The sequence below is a fragment of the Sorex fumeus genome, unplaced genomic scaffold (genome assembly GCF_029834395.1).
Source record: "Sorex fumeus unplaced genomic scaffold, SorFum_2.1 ptg000051l, whole genome shotgun sequence".
In the NCBI taxonomy this organism is placed as follows: Eukaryota; Metazoa; Chordata; class Mammalia; order Eulipotyphla; family Soricidae; genus Sorex; species Sorex fumeus.
In genome coordinates, this window is record NW_026606108.1 from 11389403 (window position 1) to 11411197 (window position 21795).

A 21795-nucleotide genomic window follows, 5' to 3' on the forward strand; every position below is an offset into this window, starting at 1 on the left:
CTGAACTCAGTAACAGCCAACAGAAGTTAGCATTTTAGAGGGCCTGGTTCTTTTTGTTTGATTTTTGTTTGGACCACACTTGGTGATGCTCATGGATTATTCCCATCTTGGTGTATCACCCCTGATGATGCCTGGGGACCACAAAGGGCTGAAAATTAAACCTGACCCTCCTGCATGGCAAGTATGTGCTCAGAGCACTGAGGTGTCTCTCCCTCCAGCCCACAGATGGGCCATTTCTTCCTGACCTCCCTGACACTGCAGGATGCTTAGCATCTATGTCTAAAATTAGTATTCTAGTCACTAGCTGCAAAAAAAAAAAAAAAAAAAAACCTTAATGGACCAGGGAGAAAATCTAAAGTGTTAGTTTGGGTGCATGCAAGGCACCCTAGTTCATTGCCCAGTACCACATGCCTGGGAGCGAGCCCTGAGCAGAGCCAGGAGTTTTTCCCAAGAATTTCCAGGTGTGGTTCCCCCACAAAAAAACACTCACACCTTGTATTTCCAAGCTCCCTGGTGGCACACTCCCTTTGGTTAGAACCATTAACAGAGGACCTTTAAGAAATCCCCAGCATTCGCAGTGACGAGACATTTTGGGCCTCACGGGATGGGGGTGGAGCCGGTCCTGTCCTCCCCACCTCAACGAGACCCCAAGTCATCGCCCACGAATGACCTTTCTGGCTCCTGATGAAGCTGCTTAATGGCCATGATCCCAGAGACTCAAGAGCAAATCTTGGAACTCAGCAGGTTTTGGCAGAAATCCCTCCAGATTTAAGTGTTAAAATTTTGAAATTGTCTACTGTTACCTTTTCGGCAGATCTGAGTGTTGGGGTAAAATCTCAAATAATAATGGTGGGTCTGGTGTCAAAATATTGAATGTGATCAAAGTAGAGAGAGAGTAATATGGAAATCATCTGCCCCTCAGGTAGGGGAACGGTGTGGGATGGGGGTATACTAGGGTTGTTGGGGGTGGAAAATGGGCACTGGTGAAGGTACGGGTGTTTCATTGTATGACCGAGACTTAGACCCGAAAGCTTTGTAACTGCTCTCATGGTGATTCAATAAAGGTAAAGGCCCTCCCGTTGTTCATCGATTTGCTCGAGCGGGCCCAGTGACGTCTCCATTGGAGACTTTGTTGTTACTGTGTCTGGCATATCGAATACGTCACGGGGAGCTTGCCAGGCTCTGCCGTGCGGGCGAGATACTCTCGGTAGCTTGCCGGGCTCTCCGAGAGGGGCGGAGGAATCGAACTCGGGTCGGCCATGTTGGCTGCGTGCAAAGCAAACGCCCTACCGCTGTGCTATCGCTCCAGCCCATGGTGATTCAATAAATTCCTAGTGTGGAGCCAAGAGAGATACCCCGAGCACTGCAGGGTGTGGCCCAAAAACCAGGGGAAAAAAGGAAAAAGGAAAAGAAAAACCCAAGATGGACCTGAAGCAACAGCACAGAAGCGGGTCGGGCACTTGCCTCGCATACAGCCAATCCAGGTTCAATCCCCAGTTTTCCATATGGTTACCAGAACACTACCAGTAGTGATTTCTGAGTGCAGACCCAGAAGTAAGCCCTGAGCTTCACCAGGTATGGTGCAAAAAAGGGAAAAATAAAAGAAATCCCCAGTACAGCTTTCTCAAGATTCTAAGACACAAAGGTCACAAGGATGAATAAAGATAGAGCAATGCTTCCAGATTAAATTGCACTGAGCTTATTTACTGCTAGAGATGAAATGTGAGTGGAACAAGTATGTGTGGGGCAGAGGATGGGTAAGATAGAGACCAGTATGACAATAATAGCTGGGCATGATCACACCTGACAAGAACTGAGTGTTAAAAGTAGGTAAAGGAATATTCTTGATAACCTTTCAGTATCAAAATTGCAAACTACAATGCCCAAAAAGGGAGGAGGAAAAAGGGGAGGAAAGAGAGGGAGAGACAGCGAGACAGAGACAAAAAACAGAGAGAGTGGAAAAGTACCTGCCAGAGGGGTAGGCTGGGGGTAGGAGATGATGGGAGGGAACCTGGGGACACTGGTCCTGGGAAATGTACCCTGATGGAGGGATGGGTGCTGGAACACTATACTACTGTAACCTAATCAATAACAGCTTTGTAAGGGTCTATCTCAGTGATTCAATAAAAAATAAAATTAAAAAAAGGAAAAGAAAATTTAAGTGGAAAAATAAGAGACAAATTAGGCAAAATCTCTGAGATTTTGGAACACTCCTTGAGCACCCTGAATTCAGTCTTAGGCACTAATGAAATAGTCTGTAATTTTGCTGCTATTCTTGAATATCAGGATTTGACGGATATAGATACTTCTATTAATAATAAAAATTTGTGCTGGGGGTGAGGGGACCAATGAAGGGGGGTGGGATTAAACTATTACTAAACTCATTTTCTAGACTAAGACTCTTCTTTGTAAAAAATAGCACCTGTAGCATTGTACAGGTGTTCAATGATTTGCTTGAGTGGGTACCAGTATCGTCTCCATCGTGAGACTTATTGTTACTGTTTTTGGCATATCAAATACACCACTGGGAGCTTGCCAGGCTCTGTCGTGTGGGCGGGATAATCTCGGTAGTTTAACTGGTGCTCCGAGACGGATGGAGGAATCGAACTCGGGTCGGCCGCGTGCAAGGCAAATGCCCTACCCACCGGGCTATCGCTCCAAAAAAAAAAAATTGAGGTAAAGACTTCACTGCTAATTATTAACATACAAATAAATGAAACACTATGCAAAAAAATCCTTTGCTAGAAGAATGGAAATTCTAAAAAGATGAGCAAAAACTAGCTCCTTAAGTCATATTTCCATAATTTAGCCTACCCCTTTAAATTTCCTTCTCAAATTTTTCTGTTTTGTTTTCTATCCATACTTGGCTGTGCTCAGGGGATCATTCTACGTGCCAGAGACTGAAACAGAGTCAGCCCCATGCAAGGCCAGTGCCTGAATCCTTGGATTGTCTTTCTGGCCCCTTATGGTTCTTCTGTTTGGTGGAAGGGGCAGTGCCTTTAGAGTACTGCGTCTGGGATCCTGTGGAGCAGGGACTTAACAAAGCAAGCCCTAACCCCTCTGACCTATCTCCTGGCCTGCCTACCCCTCTGAGATGATGCTTGCTTTCAAGATGGAAGACAAAGACAGAGACCCCATTCCTGCCAGCTGAGAGCCCACAGTTAAGTTAAAGAACCTTGAAGACAAAGTTCTGTCTCATTCAACTCACTGGGAACTTCAGCACTAAATTTAGCCAAAAGAAGTCTAGAACAACACGCCACAAGGTGAGTCATTTCCTGACTGGCATGAACATACTTGAGCATTTAGAACCTATTTATACTTGACGCTTCAAAAATAAGAACCCAAGAAACCTTAAGCTCCCGCAGCTGAACTCCTGAGAAATACCAAGAACTAAAGTGGTTGGTGAGCAGAGTCACTATCTCTAGAATGGTGCGTGCATTCACACTGAAAGGGCACTCTTCCTACTGATTTATAATCCTAGGAGATGTGGAAATCACAATATTTAACTATATGGTAGCTCCTGCAAAAGTCGCTGGGGAAATATTCTGACTCAGCAAGTCAAGATGGGGAGTAAGTCATTTAAAAAAAGAACTTATTTTCACATCATAAATTTGATCTCAGAAAACCATGGCTTAAAATTTATTTTGGTTTAAGTGGGGAAAGCAAGAAATGCTGAAAACAAGGTAAAGTTAAAAACAAATACAAACAGGGTTAGAGAGCACAAGGCCGCTCGCCTTGCTTGTGGCTTACCCAGGTTCAATCCCCAGCATCCCATATAGTCTCCCAAGCACTGCTAGCAGTGATTCCTGAGCACAGAGAGCCAGGAGGAAACGCTGAGCACTGCCAGGTGTAACCCCCAAACAAGCAAAAAACCAAAAAGGGAAAAAAAGAAAAGGAAAGAGATGAGAAGAGACAAGGCCACTTGCTCAGCAGGACTCAAACAAAAGCATAGGTGATGAGGTCATTTCAAAGACTTGCTGTGCACCTGAAGAGCCAAAGAGAAGTCCAACTATGACCCAATTCAATCTGCAAACTGCAATCAGGGAAGAAGGTCTGGGGAAGTCTGAAGAGGGGCTGCAGAGCGGCACAAAAGAGAAGCAGGCATGAAACTTGACAGACTCTCCAGAGATACCAGCACTAGTCTCTTTCCCAGCCTTTGCAGTGAGACCGTAACGAGCACACAAGGGGACAATCATCATGACTGTCCCGGCCAGCAGCCAGCCCTGCTCTATACCAGGAGGACCCCTGAGCACAGAAGCGCACCATCCACTCCCCATAACCTTATCCTAGCAAAGCACACATTCCTTGTTAAAAAGTTAAAAAAAAAGTTTAGTTGAGTTAAAAAATTTAAACTCCGTTTACAATTAAAAGGAAATCTTAACCAAGGTGAAACATGTATCAACTTGCCCAAGGTCATATGCTACAAACTTGGGAGGCAGGGATCTAACCCGAGGGAGGGAGGAAATAACTTAAGACCCAGTAACAGACTTCAAGGTATTTGATCCTAGGATAGAAAATACTTCTTTGTACCCTTATGTTTAAAGCAGCATTATTCAAAATAGCCAAGACATGGAATGCCCATTTATAGACAACTAAAGAAGCTACAATATGGGCTCGATGGACCAGACTTTGATTAAAAAAAAAAAAAATCATGTTTTGTGGGTCATTATGTAAACAAAATAATAAGTAAAAGTCAATTACCAGTTGGTTTCATTGGTGAAATATGAAAAACTAGCAAATCCTGACAAAGCTAACTCCTAGACTGAGGGAGAGCTGCGGTGATTGGGAGGTGGGAATGGGGTACAGGGCTCTATGTAGAACGGGATGGCACTGGACAGCTGGTGGCAAGGGCTGCACCTCCAGAAATTCTAATATTGGAAGGAAGTCCATTTCTTTTTATAAGTACAAAAACTGAAGTCTCATATAAAAAAGTGTTTGATTTATGTGGTGTCAACCGTACAACAAACTGCTTTAAAAAAAAAAAAGGGTGACGCTAGAGCACTAGTACAGGGGTTACAGTGTCTGCCTGGCATGCTGCAGACTTGAGACTGATTCACCAGGAGTAACCCCTGAGGCCCCAAAACCCAATAATGGAAAAAAATGGGTGGTACTGCTGCTCATTTATCTTTCTCAGAAATGGTCAGAGTCAGACCAACAACCTCAACTACTGGGTGGTTAAGAACCTCCATTTTTAATAGAAGCTAGAGGACACTGACCAGCTTCTGAAGTAGGAGACATCAGATATGGACCTAAGTAACTAAACAAATCAGTGGAGAGGGTAGGCTGCAAAAAATTGCTATCCCTTACCTAACAGGAAAAAGTATGTTAAAGAGAAGTTAGGAACCAATTGCATTTTTGAAGAACATTTAATGTTACAATATATTAAATGAAACAGGGAATAGAAAAAAACCGAATACATTCATTCACGAGCGGGGGGAAGGGAAGAAAATACATCAAAATGTTAAGTAATGGCTTTTCTTTACATGATAGAAAATTATGGGTAACATTTTATTCATTTCTTTTTTATAACGTATTTGGGTTGGGGTGTTCTCTCAAGCAGTGCTCAGCCACTCCCAGGAATATTCAGCCAACTGGGCCAACTACCCGATGCTCAGGCCCAGCGCTGCACCCAGCAGTGCTCATGGGTTATGTGAAGCCAGTGACCAAACCAGAGCATCAAGGCATGAGCCACTGGCCATTGAGTTATTATGCCAGCATCTTCTTACTGAAAAAATCTACACTGAGATCGATTTTTCAAAAGACTAAAATGAATATGAGCTTTAAGTGAACTACTGTTAAAGGGACCAGGAAATCTACTTAGGGAGCTTCCAAAGCAGACTGAGAACAAACTTACCTTTGGGATCCACTTCCCTCCTAGGAAGTTACCACAGGTAGGGCACTTAGGTGGCTTGTGCCTGGTGACGTACGTAAAGGAGCATCCTGGGCTGGTGCACGTCCCGTGGCCCCGACGTGTGTACGTGGTGGTCTGATGGAAAGAGCAAACCAGGGTCAACAGCACAGTCTACTCTCTCCCATCCCGGTGGCCATGCCAACCAAACACAGCTTAAAGAAAGATAAGCCGATTTATGGGCTTGGTATGGGGAAGAGTCTAGAATTCTAGAGTTCACCTTTTGTGTTTTTCTCTCTTTTTCTTTTTTTTGGATCACACCCAGAGATGCACAGTGGTTATTCCTGGCTTTATACTCAGGAATTACTCCTGGCAGTGCTCAGGGGACCATATGGGATGCTGGGAGTTGCAAATGCCCTACCTGCTGTACTATCGCTTCATCCCCACCTTTTGTATTTTTATTTGGGGAGGGGATAGCAAACCAGATGGTTGGGGGGGGAGGCACCAGAGCCCCTCCTAGAAATACTGCTGGTAGGAGGGGCACGTAGATGTACTAGGATCAAACCCAGGACCTCACAGCTCCATCCACATTCCCAGTCCCGCGTACACTTTTATTGACCAGAAAAACTGAATTCAAATGAGATAAAGACAATTGCCCAAGAGGTAATGGCAGAATTAACACAGTAAAACTTGCTAGTGAGTGGGTGCGACTTCACCAGCACCTCACAGATTCCCCAGCTATGTGACTCAGTCACAGCTGCTACCAAGGGCCCAGGAGGCACCATGTGAGTCCATGGGAGTCTGAGTTGGAACCCAGTTCTCTCCGGTTCTTGGCAAAAGATTTCTTCCAAGTACTCATCAATACCGCTCAATGGCTCTGAGTATTTCAAAAAGTTTATCTCAGTTAAACTTCAAAATTAAAAACAAAACAAAAAAACAACTTCAGAATTTATGACCGTGTTCAGAAATACAAAAACAAACCAAATCAGCCAAAAAAAGAGAGAAAGAGAAGAAAAAGACAAGATGGGTTTAGTAAAACCCAGATCTTTGACATTCAACAGTTTGCTTTTGGTGGCAGAGATAAACCCAGGTGTAGAACAAGCAGGTTAAATGCTTTCCCACCAAACCACTTGTGAGCCCTCAACAGTATTTAATTATTTGCATATAAATATGTTTAGTCACTGGCCCTATCTGATTCCCCTTTGAACAAAGTGTAATACAATGGGTTACATTTCAGGGACAAATATAAAGTAGCCATGCTCCATTTCTAGATTAACACCAGAAAGAAAACATTCTGGCCAAATTCATTCTGTCAGTTATGACTGTTTATTGGGCAATTAATTCCAGCTTCCCTAGCATAGAAAAAAGCAAAAACCTCCCTTGGGGAAACACCAAGCTGACAGTAGTTTGCCTTGGCCAGAACGCCACAGAAGTGACAGCAAGTCACAGGTGAGAGTGAACTGGCACCAGGATAAAAGCCATAAACACTGAAAGACCTGTGGGAGAGTCTTGTGAGACCCTAGGCCCTGGTTTCCTCCTATGCGAGAACCATCTGTTCTTTCTACTGCGTGGATGAACCCTGAGGAGCAAAACAAGACATGAAGGAAGCATATCACTCAGCGGGTTGGAAGATTCGACAGGTTTGAGACCGGCTTATGACTAGGGGATAAAGACAGCTCACCTTTGCTCAGACTGGCCTGACAGGGCAGGGTAAGGATTTTAAGTTAAGCTAATTCTATAAGTAAATTACCTTGTACGTGGAAATGGTCCTAAGTAATGCTTAGGACCTGCCTCACCAGGGTTTCGTATCTGCACTGCTGGGCATGGCGGTCCCCACACGGCTGAGCAGCACCCTCTACTCAGACACAAGCACTCAGTTGTCTGCCCACTGGCTCAGTCTCATCAGAAGTGGCCCTCAACCCACTAAGCACTCCGTGGGAAGCCCCGTTAAAAATAAATTTAAAGGGGCTGGAGCAATAGCACAGCGGGTGGGGTAGGGCATTTGCCTTGCACGCGGCTGACCCGGGGTGATTCCCAGCACCCCATATAGTCCCCCAAGCACCGCCAGTAGTTCCTGAGTACAGAGCCAGTGAGTAACCCCTAAGCCTCACTGAGTATGACCAAAAAAAAAAGCTAAATAAATTAATATTAAAAAAGTATACAATGACCTGGAAAAAGAAGAGATCAATGATGAGGATGCTATCGTCACTTGTTGGTTTCTTTTCTGTGTGTGTGTGTGTGTGTGTGTGTGTGTGTGTGTGTGTGTATGGGGGGGTGGGGGGTGCCAAACTCAGGGCCTCACACTTTAAGTGCAAGTGACCTGTCTACCACCAAGCTACAGTCCCAGTTGTAATGTTTCATTTGAGTATTATTCATAAAACACTTCTAGAAGAGCTTGAATGACACTGGATAACCAAAGAACAGAAATTTCTAGGAAAACAAAGATTCAGGAGAACTAAGCACTTTCATCAGGTTATAGTGACTCTTATTTAAAAAACTGTAGCTTAAGTGAAATGAGTCAGAAAGAGAGGGATAGACATAGAAAGATTGCATTCATCTGGGGAACATAAAGTAACAAAATAGGAGACTAACACCCAAGAGTGGCTGAGATTAGTACCAGGAGGTTTGCTCCATGGCTTGGAGGCCAATCACACATGCTAGGGGAAAAGGGAGCTCAGATAGAGAAGGAAGCACCAAATAAAGGAAGTTTGGAGGATTCTCCTAGGATGGGAGAAGCATGCTGAAAGTAGACTATAGACCAAACATGATTGCCACTCAATGCCTCTTTTGCAAACCACAGCACCCAAAAGGAGAGAAAGAACAAAAGTGAATGCCTTGCCACAGAGGCGGGTGGGATTGGGGGGATAGGGGGTGGGAAGGATACTGGGATCCGTGGTGGTGGGAAATGGGCACTGGTGGAGGGATGGGTATTTGATCATTGTATAATTGAAACCCAAGCACAAAAATTTGTAAGTCTACAACTGTACCTCATGGTATCTCACTAATAAAAATTAAAAAAATAAATTTAAAAAAAAAGGAAAAAAAAAACCTGTAGCATATCTAAGGATGTATTGTTTCTCCACAACAGGGTTTTAGAAGATATGCTACTGAAGTAAGTTAAAGAGAAATATACTTGGCACACTCAGTGAGAGGACTGGTCTCCAAAGAAAAATAGTAAAACACTACACCAACTCCTTCAGAGTACTGAACAAGAGAAAATATTTTCTAACTCACTCTAAGGTAGTTTACCTGAATGCTAAAACCAGACCGAGATTGTAATAAAAAAGAAAACTGAAGACTAATGATGTCCATAAACATACAGCAAAAACTTCTGAGGGGCTGGGGTGATAGTATAGCATTTGCCTTGCAAACAGCCAACCCGGGTTTGATTCCCAGCAACCCATATGGTCCCCCGAGCACCACCAGGAGGAATTCCTGAGTGCAGAGCCAGGAGTAACACAATGTATCCTGTGCTTCACAGGATGTCACCCAAAAAGCAAAAAAAAAAAAAAAATTTCTGAATATAAGTTTAGCAAATCAAATCCAACAATATTAAGCTTAAGAGTTCAAAACCAGGAATACAGGGTTAGTTTAGCATTTGGGAAATAATGAAATTAATCACATTAAACTAAAAGAAAACTCATTTACTATCTCAATAGACAGAAAAAGCATTTGACAAAACCTAACATTCATTCCTGATAAAAGGTAAAGGTAAATGTAAAGGCCCTCCCGTTGTTCGTCGATTTGCTCGAGCGGGCCCAGTAACGTCTCCATTGGAGACCTTGTTGTTACTGTGTCTGGCATATCGAATACATCACGGGGAGCTTGCCAGGCTCTGCCGTGTGGGATACTCTCGGTAGCTTGCTGGGCTCTCCGAGAGGGGCGGAGGAATTGAACTCGGGTCGGCCATGTTGGCTGCGTGCAAGGCAAACGCCCTACCGCTGTGCTATTGCTCCAGCCCCATTCCACAAGTCAGGAACAGAAAAGAATTTTTCATGAACTTGATACATGTGTTCATGAAAAACCTGTAGCTAATATACCTGCTGGTGAAAGAATGCTTTCGGACCAGGAAGACAGCACAGGGGTTAAGGCACTTTGCCTTGCATGCTATCAAACCAGGTATGATTGCTGGTACCACAAGATCCCCCAAGCAACACTGGATGGGGACAGCAATCCCCTTCCCCAATGACTGAATGCTTCGCCCTAACATGAAGAGTGAAACAAAGACATCTTGCTCTCAATTAAATACTGGCCATCAAGTCCAGATATTACAGCAGCTAGGGCCCTTGCCTTGCATGCTGCCAAGATGGATCGGATCCTCAGCACCCCATAAAGCCAGGAGTGATCCCTGAGCGCAGAGCCAGGATGCACTTTGGGGTGTGGCACCAAAACAAGTAAACAAACCAGGAGTAAAGCTCGATCACTGCTGGCTTAAAACCAAAACCTAAAGCAAAACTGGAAGCCTTAGATTGTAGTAAGGCAGGAAAAAAAGAGCATGCCTCAAAAAGAAACCAAGCTCCTTTTTACTCATATACAATGTATCATTTATGTAGAAAAGGTAACACTGGCAGCAAAAAGGCTACAGAGCACAAAGAGTTCAACACAACACAGTGACAGGATACAAGTTTGCTAGTTTTGGGGGGGTTGGGCCTTACCTCACTTGCTGGGGAGATCAAGTCAACACCTTAAATTCTGTACTATCTCTCTAGTCCCAGGTACCGGCTAACGTACTGTTACTGCTCACTGTCACTGTCCTCCCGTTGTTCATCGATTTGCTCGAGTGGGCCCAGTATCATCTCCATTGTGACACTTGTTACTGTGTTTGGCATATCGAATACATCACGGGTAGCTTGCCAGGCTTTGCCATGTGGGTGAGATACTCTTGGTAGCTTGCCGGGCTCTCCATGAGGGGCGAAGGAATCGAACCTGGGTTGGCCCCATCAGCCGCAAGGCAAACGCCCTACCCGCTGTGCTATCGCTCCAGCAAAAAAATTGTTTTACTGCCTCTCTGGAAAGAAAGATGGCGGCCGCACGGGAGCCTTGTGGAAAGCAGGTTTGAGCCGGGCTCGGGGGAGCGGCGGGGACCTCATGGGAAGGGGGGCCACCGAGGTCGCCAGCTGCCCCCCACGAGCGGCTCTCCGGCACGGCCACGACTCCAGGGCACAGAAACCAATCTCTTAACTAGCTAACTTTTAATAGAAATTCTTCCAGGGTCAATAAGTAAAATAGCAGAAATTCAAAACCGCGCGGCCGCTATTGCGGCCACGCGACATCATTTTATTCTTAAACCAAGTTGTAGAAAGCAAATCATTTCACAACGCTGTTTCAGCATGTCTGATTGTGGGGGGTGGGTCGTAAACTCTAAACAATAATTGTGCATCTTCTATCGAAATAATCTATCTAGTCAAAGTAGATAGAGTATTAACTAGAACTCATCTGCCTCACAAGAATTGGGAGGGGTGGGAGGTGGGGGTCTATTGGGGTTCGGGGTTAAAAATGAGTATTGGTAAAGGGAAATGTGTTCGGTATCTACATGACTGAGACCTAAACCCGAAAGCTCTGTAACTTTTCCCACAGTGATTCAATAAATAAATAAATTATAAAAAAAAAAATTGTTTTACTATATTCTGGTGTGAACAACAGTAAAAAAATATTTCAATACCATTTGTAATAGCATAAAGAAATATAGTATTTAGGTATATTCCCAGCCCAGGCTACAGTATGCACTGGGGGAAAAACAAAAAACCCCCAATAACTTAGAAATTAAAAACTAAGATTTGTTCTGGTATGTTTTGTATCCTACGGTTTGAATCATAAGAAAATAAGGTCCTTCTCTGAGACTTTTTTTCTCATCTATGCAACAACAGAACTGAATTACATCAGTTTTAATTTTTCTAAAACACATATGCGTCTGCATATGTGAGAAAAATCATGGAATCTACTACAGACAAAAGATCTCAAGGAGAAAACTTTGTATAAAGGGTAGGTTCCAGGGCCAGAGTGATGGTACACCTAGTAGGGTACTTGCCTTGCACATGGCAGACCAGTGTTTGATCCCCAGCACCCCATTTGGTCCCCTGTGCCTGCTAAGAGACATCCCTGAGCCCAGAGCCAGGAATGAGGCCTGAGCACCACCAGGTGAGGCTCAAAAATTCAAACGAACAAAAAAAGGTGAGTCTATGGATCCTGTGAAGCTCTATTCACAGACCTTCACCCCCCACCAACACGTAAGAACTCAGAATCTTCCGAGACCTTTGCTGGTTCTAGTGTCCTAAGACTTGAAAGACTTTCAGAAAATGATTTGGAAGATAATTTTCATGAAGCCCTAACCTCCACCAGTTCTCCCGACACTGACCAGTTTGATGGAGGTGGGGTTCTCCACAACTGAGTAGGCAGGAAGAGGCAACATGATGAACTGTGTGGCTGGTGCCGAGGAGTTGCTCTCACTGGAGTCCTGTGGGCACAGAGGAGGAGAACTCTATTAAGAGGGAAAAATACCCAGGGATCTAACCAACAGCCAAGAAAATCAGAAAACACAAGCAAAAGCAAAACTAACAACAACAAAACACCCAGAGAGCCTGTGATCTCAAACAGTTTAGGACAAAGATAGAAAAAAAACAAACAAAAATATACTGTAACAGGGAATATGCTGTTCTTCTTTTAAAAATCTAAAAGCTAAGGTTCTAAGAAACTTAAGACCCCAAGATCATGTAAGCTGGCAAGAACCCCACCTCTCAGCACGCCCTCTGTCCTGATCAGGCCAGCAGCATGTTCATCGTCAGTACCGGGACAGAGCAGCACCAGACACCAGCGCTGGGCCCAATGCCCAGGAAAGCGCCCGCTCCTACCTGTGCAGGGCAGCAGTGCACTGGCCCTCAGCCTGCACACAACTCAGCTCCTTGGACAGGTCACTCTGGTGGCTGCCCCTCTATTTCTGGACAGCCAAAACATAGGATGACCGAAACTATGCTCTCCCCCAACAGGGTGTGGCACACTCACCACTGTGGGGAACCTGCCACCACTTTCTTAGTCTTAGTTCCACACACTTGGGCTCGGGTTACAGCAAGCTGGCATTTAAGAGGACTTTCTTCTTCCTACTTCCTGTCTACAAGGAGATCGCTGGAAAATTCACCTATGCAAGTGTTTGCTGAAATCTTCCCAGTTAAGTCCCAAGGACGTTAGAACCCTTACAGACTGACTCCAGGACTGCTTGGCAGATCTTGGCTTTGATTCATAAAAAAGCCCAAATACCAGCCCCTCCCCTGCTCCCCACTTTATATACTGTTACCTATCTATCACTTGTGAAGAAAATGCTGGCTATGCTGGACGAGAAGAGTTGGGTAAAGTGTCTAAGAAACTTAAGAGGGGCTGGAGCAATAGTACAGCTGGTAGGGTACTTGCCTTGCATGCGGCCAACCTAGGTTCAATCCCTGACACCTCATATGGTCTCCCAAGTATTCCCTGGAAGGATGGGAGGGAAGAGGGAGAAAGGGAATAGAACTTTGTAGCAAATCTGGGGTCAGAGTTTTACCAACACTAAATTTTCAGAATCCAAAGTCAGTGTAGTACTACTGTCCTTTTAGTAATTCCAAATAAAGCCAAAAACCTCAGTACCGAAGTCACTTACTTACCCTCATGACTGTCACCACTGACACGCTCTCCCCAGTCTGGGGATGGGGGATAGCCAGGTTTCCAGTGGGGACATCCGGTGAGTCATTCACTAAGGTTTCTTCGATTACCAGGCTTGTCTGGTAGGGCTGGTGGCTCTCCCCGACCTCCAGGGACGCCTCCTCCAGGACGACATCCTGGCCGAGGATCTCTGAGGTGGTCACCTCCTGCACAGTGCCTGGCTGGGCAAGGCCTCCCACCTCTTCCGAGAGGGTCTCCACGGCCAGGCACTGCTCTGCCACGCCTGCATGGCTAGACACTGTCTCCAAGCCGGCGCTGGACACCAAAGACGATCCTTTGGGGGCCACCTGGTTCTGGGCCACACAGAGCTCTAGCTGAGGGCAGCTCCGGTCCTCCTGCAGGCTGCTCTTGGGGATGATGATGTAATCTGAGCGGGGGAGAATCTTTCGGAAGCCTGGGATGTCCGGAACCACGGCCGTCAGTGCAGAGAGCTTCGAATTCTGAGGGCGAGGAAGCAGGAGGGGGAAGACAATCAGACAAACAACATGAGTCTTCTTCTGTGGAAGGGACCCGAATGAGTCTTAAGCAAAGGCCTACACAGGGCCAGTGTCTGTCAAGGGCAGCGTCATCTTCATTGGAATCACGCTGTGGCTACAGTGGATTCCTCCCACTCTCACACAGGAAATGACAGAAAGGACACTGATCCAGGCACCCAAAACTGAACCAGTCACTGCACTAGGATTTCATACTTTGGAAACCACCTGTCTGACCTGAAGAGCAAAACTATTAGGCACTGTTGTTATTCCAATTTCACATTAGAAGGAGGGAAACTTTCCCCAAATCCTCAGAGAGCAGTAAAGCTGAACTCTGGACACGTCTATTGAGAAGCACAAAGACCCAGAACCAGAGCGCAGCCATGCAGACGGAACCAGCACCAAAAAGAAGAGGTGTTTTCCCCCTTTTCCAAATTAAACTGAAACTTGCCTCAAAAAGGGAAACAGAAAAGTTCAAAGTGAACTGTAAAGTGAAAACTGAAATTAAATGGTACAAAAAATAATTTCAGAAGCATCTTTGAAAAGGAACACGAAGTCAGTTACAAAAGGATCCTTAAATCAAAAGCAAGATGTCGATGTGATTAGTCACAAAAGCAGCACTAAGAGATAGAAGTTAAAAGTACTCAGATGAAACATGAAAGGGGACAGACCAAACCCTTCATGATTTATGACCCTTTAAGAAGAGAGAATAAAGGAATGACATTTTCAAGTCATCCTTTGAAGTAGCCAAGTCAGTAAGAATAAACTAAATGGTAGCAAATATATATGGTGGCTTAATCAACGACCCTTTTTTTCTGGTATAAGATGATACTCATCTTAAAGCTCCAGAGTAACACTGAAACCATGGGCCCTGATGGTCGGCAGGAGCTCTGGCGACCAAGTAGAGCATCAAGTGGGTGCTCAAGGAAAGTCATTTTTTCCTGAGATGGGTCACTGGACAATTAATCTACTAAAGAGTGATACTTATTGGCCAAGAACTCTTTGGTAGAAGCTTTAGGCTATTGATTTTAAGCACTGGGAGTAAATAAAACTATCCAAACCAAGACAAGAAATTCTTCCAAAGTCACAGCCAGTTGATATTGGAGCCAGTCCTTTCATATTCTTAAGTCATAGTGACAGAGATGGAAAACAGCAAATCTAATAGAAGTGGCAGGCTTGGGAGGGCAGGAGGGAACTTGGGAACCATGGTAGAGGGAAGTTGATAATGATGGTCGGACTGGTGCTAGAACATAAACACGTCTAAAATTCAAGTACCAGTAATTTTACAAATCACAGTTCTTTAATAAATTTTTTTTTCTTTTTTCCTTTGGTTTTGGGGCCACACCTGGCAATGCTCAGGGGTTATTCCTGATTCTGCACTCAGGAATTACTCCTGGTGTTGCTCAAGGGACCATATGGGATGCTGGGGATCAAACCCAGACTGATTACATGCAATACAAGTGCCCTACTCATTATACCATTCCCAGTCCTTTAAAAAAGTGTTTTAAATGTAAAAATGAATCTTAAAAAGTTAAAAAAATTCAAGAATGTTGACTTAAGGAAGAATGTCTCTCTCTCCTAGGATGCTCTTCCCCCACTCCCCACAGAGACAGCTGGCCCGAGTCTGTTTGTCACTTCATCACCTGAGCGGCCAGGAGCAGGACAGCCCTCAGTAGGCACCCAGGACATTCCGAAGGGCCACACGTGAAAATCACACGCATGGGAGCCAGAATACAAAACTAGGTAGGATGGAAGGGGGGGTCCCCTTGGAAGGAAACGTGGGGAGGTGGCCACCACAGGAAAAGAGTTGAGAACATCATCATACAAACAGCAATGAAGACGGGCTCCACTAAGGGAAAAAAACGGTCTATTCAGAATTTGTAAAAGAGCCCCTGTACTTCTGAGAAATTTCTTTTACCAAAAGCCAAGTCTGACAATTGTTTCAGTTGAAAAGAGAAGTTAAGGCTAAAAGGCTTCACATGTAATAACAAGGCTATTTTTCTGTTGTCTCAAAAACAACCAAGTGGCTGTATTAAGAGCTGTCAGTGCATTCTGTCACTGAGGACACGCTAGAACAAAATGGCTGTCCCAAATCTAAACACCTTGCTTGCTCTTGAATCTAAGGACACCAAATGGCCTCTCTTCTATCATCTTCGCACTTCTGTTTCTAGCTTCACGCCAGTTGTAACAGAAGAATGTGGCATTATAACAAAGCAGCTGTATCTATCTCTAACTGTGCAAGCCTAATTGCTGATTATATGACCACTGATAGTAGTCACATTACATTAATTACATGAATCCAACTTACCACACGAAAACTCATTATGTTGGGGAAAATACCTATCTCAACTACTATACCAAAAAAGAATAAAACTAACTACCCATGAGAATGAGGGACTCAACTAATGTTTCTTTGAGAATAAGCAGATGCTCACTGACTCAGAAAACAGCACTGCTGTGGACAAGGTGGACGAGGAGAGAACATCAAAAAGAAAAAGAAAATTAATCCGTTTTTATAAGGAAAATGTTAAAGGGGGAAGGTAGGGGACTAGTTTCCCCAAGATCCTGCCATGAAAACCAAAACCCAAGGCCTCGTAGCGATGGAGGAATCAGTGGAGCGCAGGAAGGCGAGTTACTTACAGGATCCAAGCCTTCCTTCTCCAGTTTGGCTTTCTCCAAGTAGTAGCTCCTCTCCGCCACGCTGAGAAGCCGCCAGCTCTCACTAATCTTCTTATTGATCTCAGACTGGGGGAGGTGGGGGAGCTCCTGCTGCACTTTCAGGTAGATGTCGTAATAGTACAGAAGGTAAGCCGACCTGAGGGGGCAAGGGCTCCTTACGGCTCTGCACCACTGCACCACGCAGCCAGCAAAGACAGATGACAGGAGGGCTGGGGCAGCCAAGAACTAAATACCAAACAGACCCTTTACTCCAATACTCCAAGAGCATTATCTATACAAGGAAAAACTTGGAGAACCCAGATGGTGTACAGGAGGAGGAAGCAAAGGCCGGTCTGGTTCCCTTCTCCACGGACCACCTCTTCTGCATTTATGCAGGGATAAATTTTCAAACCCAAAATGCACCCCCTTTGTCGTTTCTCTCAGGGAAGTTGTCCTCTTGTTGGGCCGGAGCGACACTATAGCGGTAGGGCATTTGCCTTACATGCAGCCGATCCGGGTTCAATCCCCAACAACCCATATGGTCCCCTGAGCACCGCTAGGAGTAATTATTCAGTGCAGAACTAGGAGTGACCCCAGAGCATTGCTGGATGTGAGCCCCACCCCCCCCCAAAAAAGATTCCCCCTTTTATCACTCATACTTATCACATCTCTGAACAGCCCTTGGTCATTTCAATGGTCAAAAGTAATGACCCAAGTCTGAGAGATGGAAGCAAGCAGACCTAGAAGTGACCATCCAATGCAGGAAGAAGTCTGGAGTGTTCCTTGTTAAAAGGGAGATGAGGGCTACAATTCTGGACACGGTTTACAGAGATCACTGGTACCTTCCCGTTTTCATCACCCTCTCTATCACAGCCCCAACGGAGATGCCAACAACTGATATGGTATTCACTAGTCATAATGAACCCTGATACAGTCTTAAAGCCACAACAGCTTCTAGCAGTTTCTATTTACAAATTCCTGCTGCTACTGAAACGTGCTGGCTAGGGACTGGCTTAGTGGTACAGTGCTACCTCACAGGTAGGAGGCCAGGAATCCAAGCTGGGCACTGCCTTGCCTGCCCAGAGACCAATTCCAGCAGCCCTGCTGTCTGTCTGGGAACCCCAGTTCCATGACAAAGTTCACCGCCCACCACATCCCAATGTGTGTGACAGCCCCTGCCGGGGGGGTGGGGGGGGGGGTAGGGGGGGGTGGGGGGGGGGGGCGGCAGGGGCTGTCACACACCATCAACACACCCCATCACACCATCACACCCCACCCCATCAACACAGTGACAACAAAGGAAGAGAAGAGTACGTTGGCTCACCTGGGTTTCTTGGCCTTTTCTCCATGTATTTTGTACTTTTTCTTCTTCTTGGGTGGCCCAGGGGCGGTGTAACAGTAGGCTTCCTCAATTTCCTCCATCACAACAGTTACCTCAGTACCATCATACGATGCGTCCATGGCTGGAGGGGCGGGAACACAAGCATGCGTTAAGATTGCCCCCAAAGAAAGCAGGTGCCTCCTAACCCAGTGATGCCTAATCTCTACCTGCTGCTCACTCATTTCTCATACCCCACAGATCTTAAGAAGAATCTGATGCTCATCCACCAACAAATTCCAGGGGGTGGTCCTTCCGAATCAGACTCTACGGAGGGTACTGAGATGTGCACACTTGATGCTTGCCCAAAAAGTGAGTCCTCTCAACAGGCAAATTTAGGGTCACCAGTTTATAGACTGTCCTTCCACTCACATGCACTCCTGGAATGTACACAACAGACCTTCTTCTCACCAATCACCCCCATCTTGTAAGACTTCCCAATGGTAAAAAGCAAAAATACCTGGCCAGGAGTTAAATAATCCAATCCCCCCCCCCCAAATGCCAGTTGTATAGGGGTTATGGTACTTGCCTAACATGCAGCTGACTCTGGCTGGACCCCCAGGGTCCCACAAGCATCACCAGGAGTGACCCCTGAGCACCACTGGTACGGCCCAAACACCCTCCCCCTCCTGCTTCATCCATCACCTTAAGCAAATTGCTTCAATGACTCATTCAGTAAATCTTCCAACATGCAGTCCAGACATACATTTAAATGTTCATATGCACAAGATTTCTTTTGGGGGGTGGGGGGCTGGAGAGATAGCACAGCGGGTAGGGCATTTGCTTTGCACGCGGCCGACCCGGGTTCAATTCCCAGCATCCCATATGGTCCCGAGCAACGCCAGGAGTAACTCTCTGAGTGCAGAGCCAGAAGTAACCCCTGTGCATCGCTGGGTGAGACCCAAAAAGAAAAATAAATAAATAAAAGATTTTTTTTTTAGTGGGGTGGGAGGGGCATGGTGGTGGGTCCACCCAAGCAGTGCTCAGGAGGCCTAGCGGTCCCACCAGCAATTCTGGGCTGGCAGGCTGGTGGTTCAATGCAAGGGCCTGAGAATGGGGTGCTGTTCACACTCATCCACAGGGCAGCAGCTATGCTCAGGGGATCATGTCACTCTGGGGATCAAGCTAGATCAGCATATGCTAGGAGTATACCGTCTCCTTTCTGTTGCTCTTGTTTGTTTTGGGGCCACACCAGGCTGTGTGCAGGGGATCACTCCTGGCAGGACTCAGGACAATATGGGGTGCTGCGTGCAAGGCAAACACCCTACCCACTGTACCCCAGCCCCAAGATTTCTTTATGCTCTGTCGGCGGTGACCTTTGATAGGTCCTGCTTTAAGTCCGATTCCCTCAGATATTCAAAGAAATGTTATCAGGCTTCATGAATATCACGGATTTCTGGGAAGTGCTACATAAAGAGTTCATTATTAAAGATGACTCATCTGGGGGTCAGAGAGACAGCAGAGCAGAGAAGGCTGGCCCAGGTTCAACCCCAGGCATCACTGCCAGGTGTGATTCCTGAGTGCAGAGCAGGAGAAACCCCTCAGCAGCAGCATCATCATCATCATCATCAAGTGTGGGCTCCCTCGCCCCCACCCCAGCAAAATAAAGACTCATCTGTTGCTGAGAAATGTAATGACCGGCCGAAAGCCACCTCATCCAAAAAGAGGCTTGAAAGACACGTTCTGTATTTAAAATTTCTTATTTTTTCAAGTCTTTTTTTTTCATTATACCACATTGTTCCCTATCTCCATTGGCAACTCTCTAAATCACAGCACTTTTCATCAACCTCTTTGGCATTTGGGGGCCAGAAAGATGGTTCAGGTGAGGAACCTGCCTTGCAGAGTGGATACAGGTTCAATCCCCAGTACCCATATGGGACGGAAGCATCACCTCCAGGTGTGTGTGTGTGTGTACCCCCCCGACACACACACAGAATGAGATTCTTCACAGCCAAATTTTTGACTCAAGACTCAATCCTTGGTGGGAGAAAAGTTCCTAGAAATTTGTAATTTTATGAAAATGAATATAATTGCTACTAAAAACCTGTAAAGCAAGATTTTAAGATTCTCCGGAAAGGGCCACACACTGCTGTCTGGGGCTCAAACCACAGGTGATAAAGTATAATGAGAAAATGAGCACCTTGTCACAGCAGGAGACCCGGTTCCAAATCAAGGTAAGTGATCTCAGACAAGTACGTTCCCTGCCCTAAATTCCCCTGCCTCATGAGGATGAAGTGGCTGATGCAGTGGCTCCGAACTTGGTGTGAGACAAGGCTCATTTCAGATGATTATGAATCCTCGGAAGATTCTCTTACAAAAATGCAGACCACAATTTCCCCGACAATTTAAAGTCACACTCCAGGTTAAGCCCGCCCCGCCTATGCCTACCCTTCTTTCTAGTTCTATGTAATCCTTCATTTCTCTCCCAAAGCAGACCGACCAGAGACGACTGGAAGAGAACACAACCCCACCGCTTGGCTGGGGACGCGAGAGGCTAGCCAAGGATGAAGGAAGCGAGAGTTCAAGCGAAGGCGACGTAGGAACTGCGCCACTTTTGCCCTTAGTAACTGACTTCTCAGCCCTTGAAAGTCTTCCGAGAAAATGCAGTAACTGCGGGAGCGCATCTGTTTAAAGAAGGGGGAAAGAAAAAAAGAAAAAGAAAAAGAGGCAACCTGGGATTTGGCAGGGAAACAAGGAAAAGAGGGCCATTAAAAACCACCTTGAAAGAGCGCAGCAAGGGCTAGCTGGGTGGGTGCGTTCACCGCACCCGCTTTGAAGCCCCGGTCGAGGGTGGTTCTCGCACCCGAGGCCTCAGAACTGCAATGCAAAAAAAAAAAAAAAAAAGCAGGGGCAGCAGCAGCAGCCAACCCATACCTTACACCGGGGCCTGCAGAGTTCTATGACCTTGAGCACGCCACTTTCCGCCAAGACCCGCAGTTTTCCAGCCCCCCAGCCCCCCGCCCGGTCCCCGTGCCGTCCGCCCTTGCCCGGGACCCTCGGCCCGCAACTCACCCGGCGCGGCGTGCCGGCGGCGCGGCTCACATCCCCCGGGCCACGGGCCAGGCGACGGGGCGGGCGGGGGCGCGCGCGCTCCGCGAGGCTGGCTGCAGGCGGCGGCGGCGGGGCGGGGGCGGCCAGGGCTCGCGCGCGCATCCCGGGCGCCGGAGGAGCCCCGGCCCCGCGGCCCCGCGCGGCGACACACGGCGCGGAGTCGCGACGGGAGGAGGTGGCGGCTGCGGGTGGGCGGACGGGCGGGCTGGAGGGCGGGCGCGGGAGTCCCTGCCCCGGCGCCTGCGGCGGCCCGGCGCGAAGGCAGCCTGCGCGAAGACGGCGGCGGCGGCGGCGGCGGCGGCCCCGGATCGCCCGGGAGACCCGTCCCGGCGGCCCCCGCGGCGCACCGGAAGCGGCCGGCGGCGCGTGACGCGAAGGCTCCTGCGCAGGCGCGGTCGGCCGCGCGGGGGGGGGCCGCCCCTCCCCAGCGGCGGCCGAGGTTTCTCGGGGGCCGGCCCGCCGACGGACCGCTTCCGGCCGGAGACGCGGGGGGCGGGGGCGCCGCGTGGCCCCGGCGTGCTGCCGGTTCCGGACAGGGTCATTTCATTCATTAGTATCATCATTTTTATTTTTATTATTGTTATTGGGGGTTTGGGGCCACACTCGGCAGTGCTCAGGGCTCACCCTTGCCTCTGCCCCCAGGTATCACCCCCTGGCAGTTCTCGGGGGACCACGTGGAGTGCCCGGGATAGAACCCG

At 47.0% G+C, this 21795-nt stretch overlaps 1 protein-coding gene across 1 annotated transcript in view; it reads right to left on the reverse strand.

The window, feature by feature from the left end:
- Nucleotides 1-21208, reverse strand: part of HMGXB3 (HMG-box containing 3) — a 50976-nt gene extending 29768 nt beyond the window's left edge. The window contains exons 1-6 of the mRNA XM_056124528.1: nt 21059-21208; nt 17993-18131; nt 16651-16825; nt 13480-13977; nt 12204-12302; nt 5855-5986 (exon numbers count right to left, since the gene is read on the reverse strand). Coding sequence (XP_055980503.1) covers nt 5855-5986; nt 12204-12302; nt 13480-13977; nt 16651-16825; nt 17993-18129 — 1041 coding nt within the window. The 5' untranslated portion in view covers nt 18130-18131; nt 21059-21208. The remainder of the gene's footprint in view (nt 1-5854; nt 5987-12203; nt 12303-13479; nt 13978-16650; nt 16826-17992; nt 18132-21058) is intronic.
- Nucleotides 21209-21795: the final 587 nt, after the last annotated feature.